Source organism: Plecotus auritus (genome assembly GCF_963455305.1).
Source record: "Plecotus auritus genome assembly, chromosome: 5".
Taxonomy (NCBI): Eukaryota; Metazoa; Chordata; class Mammalia; order Chiroptera; family Vespertilionidae; genus Plecotus; species Plecotus auritus.
This window is the reverse complement of record NC_137776.1, coordinates 155,199,001-155,212,437: the sequence shown is the minus strand read 5'-3', so window position 1 is coordinate 155,212,437 and position 13,437 is coordinate 155,199,001. Positions and strand designations below refer to the sequence as shown.

At 38.9% G+C, this 13,437-nt stretch overlaps 1 protein-coding gene across 1 annotated transcript in view; it reads left to right on the top strand.

Annotated features, from left to right (window-relative positions):
* The first annotated feature begins 284 nt into the window (after positions 1 to 284).
* KIF24 (kinesin family member 24) overlaps positions 285 to 13,437 on the top strand; it is a 63,359-nt gene continuing 50,206 nt past the window's right edge. Inside the window, exons 1-2 of the mRNA XM_080668224.1 lie at positions 285 to 922; positions 11,403 to 11,592. Of these exons, the coding sequence (XP_080524350.1) occupies positions 300 to 922; positions 11,403 to 11,592 (813 nt within the window). The 5' untranslated portion in view covers positions 285 to 299. The remainder of the gene's footprint in view (positions 923 to 11,402; positions 11,593 to 13,437) is intronic.

The window sequence follows — 13,437 nt, the reverse complement described above, 5'->3', positions numbered from 1 at the left end:
TATATTTGGTCAAACATTTAATTAACGCACCCCTAATACCTTGGCAGGGCCAGACCAAATTATTTCCTGGGCCCAAGGACCGGATATTCCCTAACCCTGTTATGTACTATGCTGTTTAATCAGTTCAGAAGAAAAATATATTTATTGAAAACTTGGTATGCTAGAATGGATTTTTCTGCATGTTTTGTGGTTTTCGTTTTTTTAAAGGAATAAATTGTATTATACTAGTATATACTGTATTTCAAATGAATGACTTGTGTGTTTTTTTCTTTAGAGTTTATAGAAACCTATTCACAAAAATGACATCCTGGTTGTATGAATGTCTTTGTGAAGCTGAACTTGCACAGTATTATCCTCATTTTACTGCCCTTGGCCTTCAGAAAATAGATGAATTAGCAAAGGTTACAATGAAGGACTACTCCAAATTGGGAGTCCATGACATGAATGACCGAAAACGTCTTTTCCAACTTATCAAAATCATTAAGATTATGCAAGAAGAAGATAAAGCAGTCAGTAGCCCAGAACATCCTCTTCAGACAAGCAGTCTGTACAGCAAGCCTCGGGAACCCAGATCTGGACCTCGCAGACAATTGCATTTTGATTCTCTTGCTGACAACACAGACAAAACTACCAGCAACTGTGGGTTTGAAATGTGCAATTTATCAGATTTTTCTGCAAATGAACAGAAGTCTCGTTACCTAAAAGTGCTGGAGCACATGCTACCAGATGATTCCCATTACCAAACAAAAACAAGAATTCTGAATGCCACAGCTGCTGATTCCTATGGGCAAACAGAAACTAACACTTCACTCTTGTCATCAAATCACTTTTCTCCAATACTGGGTGATTGTGATATTCCCATTATTCAAAGAGTCTCTCATGTTTCAGGGTATAACTATGGAATCCCTCATTCTGTTATCAGGTAATTATTTATTTATTTGTTTGTTTGTTTTTGAATGTGGGGAGCCTCAGGCAAGGGCCTCTTCATGACCAGAGGAGTGCATCCGACTCCTTATTTACAGAAAATGATAGTGAGCAGCGTCTGCATTGATAGGGGAAAATTAATGTGGACTTGGGACTTTCCAGATTGGAGAAAGATAATATTGTTCACGTACATCAAGCATCTGTTACTTGCCAGGATCCACTATTATTCCTATTGCAGATCTATTTCTATAATTTATTATAGTGTAACATGATAAATACATCTAGTGCATCCATTAAGGTAAAATAGTTAACTAGCCTTATACAGTGGGGGGAAAATTACACAATTCACAGGATATATATATTTTTAAGGCTATCAAATTCACTTCAACCAACCAGGAGACATAAAGCTTATTTAAAAAAAAAATAGTGTGTAGTTTAATTAAGTAGGCCTTTGGAGCTGTTAGTTTACCTGCACATATTGAAATATGGTCCTGATTTTGAGTACCTTCTACAACTCCAGGCCTGGAAAAACAGATGATTTTGTGATTGCAAAGAGTAAGACACTTTGGTTAGAGTTTAAGGTTTGAGAGCCAGGGTGACAATAAGTTATTTTCACCCAATGCTTCAATAAGGTTCCTAAAGAAGTGATAATACTAATAACATTGGCATAATAGAAAAAAAATTTTTTAAATAACATGTATTACTTGTTTTGTTACTTTAAAACTTTAGATGGTGAGTTATGGAGAAACAAAATACTTTGTTAAGCCACATTTCCTCTCTTTTTAAAGCTATTCATGCCTTAAAACAAGATACTGGTCGTATATTGGCTAAGGTTTCAGAGGATCTCATCAACCAGTTCTTTTATTTAAAAAAAAAAAAGAAGCCTCAATGTTTAAGATAAAAGTACCTTTAATAATTTGAAATACATAAGTGAATTTCATAGTGTTTCTGAAAACTTTTGGGAGGGGTTGGTTTAGCAGAGCATAGAACATAAAGTACTGTTTTCTTTCAATTGTGATAGGACTAGATAGTCTTGTTACCATAAAAAATATTTGTTCTTAAAAAAAAAACACAAAAATTAGTAATAAAAATATATATTTGTTCTTGGTGAAAGAATTATTTTCTTGGCTATTATAGTCTTTTGTTGAGCAACACATAAAAATCTAAATTGGAGTTATTTATAAATAGGTTAAAGATACCACTTCGCATTATTAATTTGGACAGAATGGATATTTTAGTTTAAATACTAGTGGCCCGGTGCACAAAATTCGTGCGGCGGTGGGGGGAGTGTCCCTTAGTCCGGCCTGCACCTTCTCCAATCTGGGACCCCTCGGGGGATGTCCAACTGCCGGTTTAGGCCCGATCCCTGTCGGATCGGGTCTAAACCGGCAGTTGGACATCCCTCATAATCTGGGAGATTAAGCAGATGAACAAATTATATCTGTTACTACAAATGCATCATAAGCATCTTTGTTTATGCCAAGGATGCTTAAATTAAAAATTTAATTTATTTGGCAAATATTAAATACCACCTCTGCTAGGCTCGATTCTGGATATAAAGATTAGGATATCTGGAGACTCTTAATCTCTTCAGGGGCAGGGTAAGTGGGAAGACAGACAACCAACCATATGGTGAGATAAGTGCTATTATAGAGGTTGATATGTGACCAACCCAGAGCAAAAGCTATTCAATTGAACTTTCTCATCTTTTATATTATTATTACCTCACTCTTCCCATTCTTTATTATACAGAATGGGATAATAAAGGGTGGGATTATGTCCTACCCATTATAAGTTAAAAATATCACACAACACAATATCCAAAAAAACAACTGGCAATGCAGAACAGTGATTTTCAACCTTTTTCATATCAGGGCACACATAAACTAATTACTAAAATTCTGCAGCACACCAAAAAAATCTATTTTTTGCTGATCTGACCAAAAATAGGTATAATTTTAATTGATTTACATACAAAAAAAGTTATAGTAGTTACCTACCCTGTTTGCTCCAAAGTGACTTTAAAAAAAAAGTAGGTGCCTATACTTGTACATAAGGATTTCTGGTACCAAGAATTAACCAATTAGATACAACCTTATTATGTGATGTGTCTAATAAGATGTAATTTTGTTATATGACTTATATATTTATGGTTCAAGACAGGGCATTCACATCCATCGGCTATTGTGTTGGCTGTTGTCATTTTTAAATTTGAAAATCTAAGGGAAGAGAGGTCAGTACCCTTGACTAAATAATCAGGTATTACATGTTTTAAAAGTTCTTGCGGTACCTGTTGAAAATTGCTGATGTAGGGTATCAGTTGTTCACCTTCCTAATCAATTGCCTGACTGGGAGCTGCGGTTCAATGCCATTGTCCAGCATCATGAGGGAGTATCTTACCACATAACACTACCTTGGGAAAAGATCAAAATTTGAAGTGCAGTTTCTACTGAATGTGTATCTCTTCCACACCATTATGAAGTCATAAAATCATAAGTTGAGCCTTTTAAGTTGGGGACTGTCTGTATTAGAGAAATAGAGATAAGAAAGTACATTTCCCCCAATAAATCCTCAATATTGCTTTCTCACCCATACCCCAAGTAAGAGACAGGGTTTCAGAACTCTGAGAAAAATCTCTCATCAGGTTAAGGCTTGTTGTTAGGCATTCTTTTTGGGTGCCTCAACTCAGATATATTAAAAATAAATTGCTGTGCCCTAACCGGTTTGGCTCAGCAGATAGAGCGTCGGCCTGTGGACTGAAAGGTCCCAGGTTCGATTCCAGTCAAGGGCATGTACCTTGGTTGCGGGCACATCCCCAGTAGGAGGTGTGCAGGAGGCAGCTGATCGATGTTTCTCTCTCATTGATGTTTCTAACTATTCCTCTCCCTTCTTCTCTGTAAAAAATCAATAAAATATATTAAAAATAAATAAATTGCTGGCCTCAGAATTATAATAAAAGTCTAAGGTATTTAGAGAACTGGTTGCCTTGACTTAAGACTTGAATAGATCTAACTCCAGCTGTCTTAACTCTTTGCCTGTCAAGCAGATGTAGTTTATTTCTTCTAGGGAAGACTGGGCATTAAAACCAGAGCTTTTAAAAATATATATGTTGTTTTTTTTTTTAAATAAATCTTTATTCAGATTATTACAATTATTTCTCCTTTTTCCCCCCATAGCTCCCCTCCACCCCTTTCCCACCCCACCTTCTGCCCTTACCTCCCCCCCACTGTCCTCATCCATAGGTGTATGATTTTTGTCCATTCTCTTCATGAACCCCCCTTACCCCTTTCCCCATGAGAATTATCAGTCCACTCCCTTTCTATGCCCCTGATTCTATTATATTCACCAGATTATTCTGTTCCTCAGGTTTTTAATTCACTTGATTTTTAGGTTCGCTTGTTGATAGATATGTATTTGTTGTTCATAATTTTTCTCTTTACTTTTTTCTTCTTCCTCTTCTTTAAGAATACCTTTCAGCATTTCATATAATACTGGTTTGGTAGTGATGAACTCCTTTAGCTTTTTCTTATCTGTGAAGCTCTTTATCTGCCCTTCAATTCTGAATGATAGCTTTGCTGGGTAGAGTAATCTTGGTTGTAGGTTCTTGCTATTCATCACATTGAAAATTTCTTGCCACTCCCGTCTGGCCTGCATAGTTTCTGTTGAGAAGTCAGCTGACAGTCGTATGGGTGTTCCCTTGTAGGTAATTAACTGTTTTTCTCTTGCTGCTTTTAATATTCTCTCTTTGTCTTTTGCCCTTGGCATTTTAATTATGATGTGTCTTGGTGTGGTCCTCTTTGGATTCCTTTTGTTTGGGGTTCTGTGGGCTTCCTGGACTTGTAAGTCTATTTCTTTCACCAGGTGGGGGAAGTTTTCGGTCATTATTTCTTCAAATAGGTTTTCAGTATCTTGCTCTCTCTCTTCTTCTGGCACCCCCATAATTCTGATGTTGGTATGCTTGAAGTTGTCCCAGAGTCTTCTTACATTATCTTCAACTTTTTGGATTTTTTTTTTTGCTTTTTGCTTTTTCGGTTGAGTGTTTTTTGCTTCTTTGTATTTCAATTCTTTGACTTGATTCTTGTGTTCCTCTATTCTGTTTCTGGGTCTCTGTATAATATTTTTTATTTCAGTCAGTGTATGTTTAATTTCTAGTTGGTCCTTTTTCATATCTTCGAGGGTCTCGTTATATTTATCGGCCTTTTCTAGGATATTCTTAAAAAATCTTATAACCGTGGTTTTGAATTCTATATCCAGTCGTTTGTTTTCCTCCATATCTTTCGTTTGTGATCTGATTCTTTGACCCCGCATTTTCACTGATTCCCTGAGTTGGTAAGGTAGATATTTGTGCTAGGTTTCCAATATGGCCCAGTGGGTCTGCTTCCCCAGTTAACCTGAGGTGGACACTCTTGGTGCACCCCTTTGTGGACTGTGTGTACAGCCTTGTTGTAATTAAGTCTTTATTGTTGTTGGTATCACTGGGAAGAATTGACCTCCGGGTCAGTTGGCTGTAAGGATCAGCTGTGTCTATGCTGGGAGAAGCCCGGTGCTGGAGACAGCCCTATAGGATTAGACTTGCTAAATTGCAATAGCCTCTGTGCTCAGCTTGGATGGGGTGGAGCCTCAGTCTTGGCTTCCTGTCAGCCCCGCCCCTGCGCGCACGTGCGCTTTCAGTCCTCCGCCTTCCCCAGCTCCAGTCTCCGCCTGAGAGTCCAGACTCCCCCCACAAGAGCGTGGGTCCCCAGGGGCTCGCCTGGAACCGGGGTTCACTGTAGTCAGAACTGGGGCACAGTGCCGTCAGGAGCCTCTGACTCCCCTCCACCAGGGAAAACCCGCGGCAACCTCCGCAGCCCTTGTGCGCACCGGCGTGCGCGCGCGTGTGTACTTTCAGTCCTCCGCCTTCCCCGGCTCCCGAGTCTCCGCCCCAGAGTCCAGACTCCCCCCACAAGAGCGTGGGTCCCCAGGGGTTCGCCCGGAACTGGGGTTCAGTGCAGTCAGAACTGGGGTTCAGTGCAGTCAGAACTGGGGTTCAGTGCCGTCGGAGGCTTCCTTCCCCCTTCCGCCAGAGGAAGTCAGCCAGGCTCTCAGCCGCCCTTCCTCTCTGCGCGCACAAAGCCCCTTTGCCGTACCTCCAATTCTCTGTGAGCTTTTCTCCTTCCTTCTAGTTGTAGAATTTTCACTCAGCCTGCTTTCCTGTGGTTCTGGATGGTGTCCGTTCTGTCTTTTAGTTGTAGTTTTGAAATTGTTGTGCGAGGCAGCAGTTTAGGTGTTTACCTATGCCGCCATCTTGGTTTCTCCCAATATATATGTTTTTATTGATTTTTAGAGAGGAAGGGAGAGGGAGAGAGAGAAACATTGAGAAGAGAAAAACATTGACCAACTGCCTCTTGCACTCCCCCTGCCAGGAATCGAGCCTGCAACCCAGGCATGTGCCCTGACTGGGAATCGAACAAGTGACCTCTTGGTGCATAGTCGATGCTCAACCACTGAGCAACACCAGTCAGGCTAAAATCAGAGCCTTTTAAAAGAATATTCATTCCTTTTCTCCCTTGAACTTGAAAACTACAGTCTTTTTGTCTATATGACCCATCCTAGAGTCCCTGGTCAATTTTGAAAAGGACATTTTCTGTCCTGTTTAATTAGCTTTATACAAGTAGGGCATTAATACTCACCAACAACTAGAGACTTGACATAAAGCCCTTGTTAAAATGATGCAGTGAGCCTGGCCAGTGTGGCTGAATGGCTGAGCATCGACCCACGAACCAAGAGTTCGCAGATTTGATTCCCAGTCAGGGCACATGCCTGAGTTGCAGGCTCACCCCCTAGTAGGGGGCATGCAGGAAGCAGACAGGCAGCCAATAGATGTGTCTATCTCTCCCTTCCTCTCTCTCTAAAATCAATAAAAACATTTTTTTAAAAAGACGCATTAAAATTTTGCTTTTTCTTGTAAAAAATGGAGCATATGCAAAAGAAGGGAGGATAGAATAATGAACCAGCATATGCCCATCATCCACTTTTTTTTTAAATTTTATTTATTAAGGTATTATATGTGTACATATCTTACCATTGCCCCTCCCCACCCCACTCCCATACATGCCATCACCCCCCCAATGTTTTGCATCCGTTGATTATTATATGCATGCATATAAGCCCTTCAGTTGATCTCTTATTTCCCCCCCTCCCTAACCTTCCCGCTGTAATTTGACAGTCTGATGCTTTACTGCCTTTGTATCTATCTTTTTGTTCATCAGTTTATAATGTTTTTTATTATCCACAAATGAGTGAGATCATGTGGTATTTTTCTTTCATTGACTGGCTTATTTCACTTAGCATAATGTTCTCCAATTCCATCCAGGTTGCTACAAATGGTAAGAATGCCTTCTTTTTTATGGCAGCATAGTATTCCATTGTATAGATGTACCATAGTTTTCTGATCCAGTCATCTGCTGATGGGCACCTAGGCTGTTTCCAAATCTTAGCTATTGTAAATTGTGCTGCTATGAACATAGGGGTGCATATATCCTTTCTGATTGATATTTCTAGTTTCTTAGGATATATTCCTAGGAGTGGGATTAGTGGGTCAAATGGGAGTTCCATTTTCAGTTTTTTGAGGAAACTCCATACTGTTCTCCACAGTGGCTGCACAAGTCTGCAATCCCATCAGCAGTGCACGAGGGTACCTTTTTCTCCGCATCCTCGCCAACACTTGTCGTTTGTTGGTTTGTTGACGATAGCCATTCTGACAGGTGTGAGATGGTATCGCATTGTCGTTTTGATTTGCATCTCTCGGATAATTAGTGACTTTGAGCATGTTTTCATGTGTCTCTTGGCCTTCCTTCTGTCTTCTTTCGAAAAGATTCTATTTAGGTCCATTGCCCATTTTTTTATTGGATCATTTATCTTCCTTTTATTAAGTTGTATAAGCTGCCTATAGATGTTGGAGATAAAACCTTTATCAGTGATAACATTTGCAAATATGTTCTCCCATACAGTGGGGTTTCTTGTTGTTTTGTTGATGGTTTCTTTTGCTGTGAAAAAGCATTTTATTTTGATGTAGTCCCGTTTGTTTAGTTTATCTTTGGCTTCCATTGCCCTAGGGGCAGTATCAGTGAAGAAGTTCTTTTGGCATATGTCTGAGATTTTGCTGCCTGTGGATTCCTCTAGTATTTTTATGGTTTCCCGTCTTATGTTTAAGTCCTGTATCCATTTTGAGTTTATTTTTGTGTATGGTGTAAGTTGGTGATCTAGTTGCATTTTTTTTGCATGTATCTGTCCAATTTTCCTAACACCATTTATTGAAGAGACTGTCTTGACTCCATTGTATGTTCATACCTCCTTTGTCAAATATTAATTGCCCATAGTGGTTTGGGTCGATACCTGGATTCTCTATTCTATTCCATTGATCTATATGTCTGTTCTTGTGCCAGTACCAGGCTGTTTTGAGAACAGTGGCTTTGTAATACAGCTTGAAATCTGGTATTGAGATCCCTCCTACTTTATTCTTCTTTCTCAGGATTGCTGTGGCTATTCGGGGTCTTTTTTTTTATTCCAGATGAATTTTTGGAGAGTTCTTTCTAGTTCTGTGAAATATGCCGTTGGTATTTTAATGGGGAGTGCATTGAATCTATAGATTGCTTTGGGTAGTATGGACATTTTAATGATGTTAATTCTACCAATCCATGAACATGGTATGTTCTTCCATGTGTTTACATCTTCCTCTATCTCTTTTTTCAGTGTCCTGTAGTTTTCCGCATATAGGTCTTTTACCTCCTTGGTTAAGTTTATTCCTAGGTATCTTAATTTTTTTGGTGCGATGGTAAATGGGATTGCTTTTTTAGTCTCTCTTTCTGTAAGTTCACTGTTGGTGTATAGAAATGCCATAGATTTCTTGGCATTAATTTTGTATCCTGCTACATTGCCAAATTCATTTATTAAGTCTGTTAGGTTTTTTTTAAAAAATATATTTTATTGATTTTTTTTTTTTTTTACAGAGAGGAAGGGAGAGGAATAGAGAGCTAGAAACATCGATGAGAGAGAAACATCGATCAGCTGCCTCCTGCACACCTCCCAGTGGGGATGTGCCCGCAACCAAGGTACATGCCCTTGACCGGAATCGAACCCGGGACCCTTCAGTCCGCAGGCCAACGCTCTATGCACTGAGCCAAACCAGTTTCGGCAAGTCTGTTAGTTTTTTGATGGAGTCTTTCAGGTTTTTTATGTACAATATCATGTCATCTGCAAATAAGGACAGCTTTACTTCTTCTTTTCCAATTTGGATGCCTTTTATTTCTTCTTCTTGTCTAATTGCAATGGCTAGTACTTCCAGTACTATGTCAAACAGGAGTGGTGAGAGTGGGCATCCCTGTCTTGTTCCTGTTCTTAGGGGAAATGGTTTTAGTTGTTGCCCATTGAGTATGATGTTAGCTGTGGGTTTATCATATATAGCTTTTATTATGTTGAGGTATGATCCTTCTATTTCCACCTTGTTGAGAGTTTTTATCAAGAAAGGGTGTTGGATTTTGTCGAATGCTTTTTCTGCATCAGTTGATATGACTGATTTTTATCTCTCAATTTGTTTATGTGATGTATCACGTTTATTGATTTGTGGCCATCATCCACTTTTAATGATTGTCAAGATTTTGTCACACTTTATCCCAAAATGATATGTTTTTAAAAGTGTGCTGTATGTGGTTAAAAAAAAAATATATGTCTTAAAAGCCTTGAGTAGTTCTTTATACATTATATTATAAATTTGCCACTTTTTACTAATTTAGATCCTTTCAAAAAATCATTTTCTAGCCAATTAGAGGGCTCATAAAATTGAAATTGACACGAAACAATTATATAGTGAAATATCTTATTTAAAATCTATATATATAAAAGCCAAGCGATCAGAACGATTGGAACGACTGGTCGCTATGATGCACACTGTGGCCAGCCAACGGGGAATCGGGGGACTGCCCCTCCCCCTGGCTGGCCCCGCCCCTGATCGGTCCCCCCAATCCCAATTGGGGGTGGGGCCGGCCAGCCAACTGCCTGTGGCCCCTCACCCCGGCTGGCCCCACCCCTGATCAGGCCCCGATCAGGGGTGTGGCCGGTGGCCAACCTCCTGAGACCCCTACCCCCCACTGGCTTGGCCCAATTAGCCCCCTTTGGAGCAGGCTGGCCGGCTGGACCCCACCCATACACGAATTTGTGCACCGGGCCTCTACTATATTATAAAAGGCTTTTTAGGGGTTATTAATCAAATTCTAAAGTGCAAAAGAAGGGAATCATTTGTCTTGCTAAGACATTCTTAGTATATTCCAAAGGCATTGTTTCTTGTAAACTCCTACTTTCAAGAATCCTATTTTCTTGTTACCTAGCTTAAGAGGAATTTATAGGTAAGTGGTCAATTCTTAGATATATACATATATACCATCATTAGGCTCAGCAAGTAAACCTGATGAATTTTGTATCCCTAACCCAAAGGACTATTTGCCTCAAATATTCTAGATATAAAGATTGATTAGTTCAAATAAAATATATTTTAAAAATAAATAAAGATTGGTGAGTTCACTGAAGAAATGCATCTGAATAGAAGAATGAATTTAGTGGTGGACAGAACCAGTCATAAAATTATTCTAGAAGAAGTGTAGAATCATGTTCTAAAATAAATACATATTGCCCTAGCTGGTTTGGCTCAGTGGATAGAGCATCAGCCTGCGGACTGGAGAGTCCCAAGTTTGATTCTGGTCAAGGGCACATGCCCAGGTTGTGGGCTGGATCCCCAGTTGGGGCATGCAGGAGACAGCTGATCAATGATTCTCATCATTGATGTTTCTATCTTTTCTCCCTCTTCCTCTCTAAAATCAATAAAAATATATTTTAAAATAAATACATGTCAGGGTGGGCAGAAAGAAAGTATGAGAACACACAGGCAGAATATATTTGGGAGGAAAAGGGAAAAGTACATAAAAACATACCACCTAATTAATTCAAGGTAAATTCAGGTAAGATTAAAAAAACAAATTATATTGGATGATCAAGAAAACAGTAGATAAGAATAATCGGATTGAAAGGAAATAAGCGTTCAGATCTTATAAAGGCCTTGGAAGGACATACTGCATTCTATTTTGAGATTTTGATAGCCTGTGTTTTGAGGGCATAAAGAAAGAGCATCCATCATCCATCATTAGAAACTTTTTGAAAGACCACATCTGGAAGCCAAACACATGTTTTAGAGCTAAAGCATACTTTTAGGGTTTTGTTGTTTTTTCAGTAAGAACAAAGGGTGGGGTGTAATAGGGATAGAGAGAAGTAATCAGGAGGATTTAGCTAATAAGAACTTTCTCAGTCTTGCATTCTTTTTCTTTGGTTCTTTAATATACAACCATATATATATTATGTTTTACAACAAAATGTACCGATATACTTTGCTATCTTAAGTAGCTTTATCCTATTATTAAAAATTAAAGCCCACTATGAACATATTATATCAGACAGAACACCTCAGAGAAAGAGAATCCTTGGACTGAGATGGAGAAAATCAGAGTTTGTGTTCGAAAACGCCCTCTGGGCATAAGGGAGGTACGTCGTGGAGAAATTAATATTATTACTGTAGAAGACAAAGAAACTCTACTTGTTCATGAGAAGAAAGAAGCAGTTGACCTCACACAATATATTCTGCAGGTATGATGCTTTACTTTTGTGTTTGGAACTAATATTATCAAGTACATCAAATTTTTGCTTTTTGTTTGAGTGGCAGCATACAAATTCTAAATTCCGGTTTCTGGTTTGGGTATTGTCATTCATCCCTGATGTGACAGTGCATTAAATCATTGATACCCTGGACCTTTACTTTTTTTTAATATCATGCAGTGGGGGATACTAAAACATAATTTCTCCACTCTGGTGCAGTAGGGTTGTGTTATACATCCACTTAACATGCTTTATATAAATTTAATGATACAATGGAACCTTGTTTCTTGAACTTAATTCGTTCCGGAAGGCTGTTAGAAAACCAAATCATTTTTTCCCATTAGAAATAATGTAAATGGAATTAATCCGTTCCAGACCCCCAAATGGTTCCCTGTTTTCACCTTTTTTTTTTAATCTTTTTTTTATTTTAAATATATTTTATTGATTTTTTTACAGAGAGGAAGGAAAAGGGATAGAGAGTTAGAAACATCGATGAGAGAGAAACATCGATCAGCTGCCTCCTGCACACCACCTACTGGGGATGTGCCTGCAACCAAGGTACATGCCCTTGACCGGAATCGAACTTGGGACCCCTCAGTGCGCAGGCCGGCGCTCTATCCACTGAGCCAAACCGGCCAGGCCTGTTTTCACCTTTCTTTTTTTTTTTTTTTTTTTTTTAATATATTTTATTGATTTTTTACAGAGAGGAAGGGAGAGGGACAGAGAGCCAGAAACATCGATGAGAGAGAAACATCGATCAGCTGCCTCCTGCCCACCTCCCACTGGGGATGTGCCCGCAACCAAGGTACATGCCCTTGACCGGAATCGAACCCGGGACCCTTCAGTCCGCAGGCCGATGCTCTATCCGTTGAGCCAAACCGGTTTCGGCTCACCTTTCTTATATACAGTACATGTCTATTGTACTGTTTAATCTATAAATAAACACAATAACAAAAACATGAAATGTAAATGAAAATTTAAAAATTATAAGCAGCAACAAAAGCAAAAAAACCACAAAAATATTCACAATAATACTGATATTTTAGCGGTGGTAAACTGACTCATATTCCCACATTCTCTCCTTTTTTTTTGTCACCTCACAGATGCATGACTTATCATATAGGCTTAAGCATGAAAAGGTTGTCAGATTGAGAAGCGAATTGTTTGAGATGGGAGACATTCGAGAAACAAGGTTCCACTGTACATATTCAGCAAAAGAGGGGGAATTAAGGGATAAAAAGAATTTAAATAATGAATTGGTGATAGGACTAGTCACTGAGCATATACCCCAAAGTTATTATGAGGTGGTCATACATTCTCAATTCTCACCTGTCTCTCACAATGTGAACTCAATCTGTTGAGTGTGAGGTTGGAGTTTAATAATAGAGGATATATTTTCAAGCAACAAAGCCCTAGATTGCAAGCCAACTGCTTATTTTTATTCCCAACTGTCTCTGAATTTAGACTTAATTTGGTGGAAATTGGGCTCTTTGAGCAGACCTCTTTGTACTGGATAGTGGGTGAACATAATCCAGGGATATAATTTCGAATGTAACATATAAGGGTTTAAATAAAACACTAGTTTCTCAGACACACAAAAAATGTTCAGTCCTTGCCAGAATGATCATGAAGAGTCCAAGGAGAAAGGATTTGGTATTGAAATAAGTTCTAAACTGATAACTCTTCAGTCTCATAGGGAAGCAGCAAACCCCATAGATGAAGATATTGTAACTTAGGTACTCCTAAAATTGTGAAGCAATTGTGAATCATCTAAATGGGGATTAAGACTTTCTCTTACTCTGAATCTGCCTCCCTATGACATTCATATTATATTCA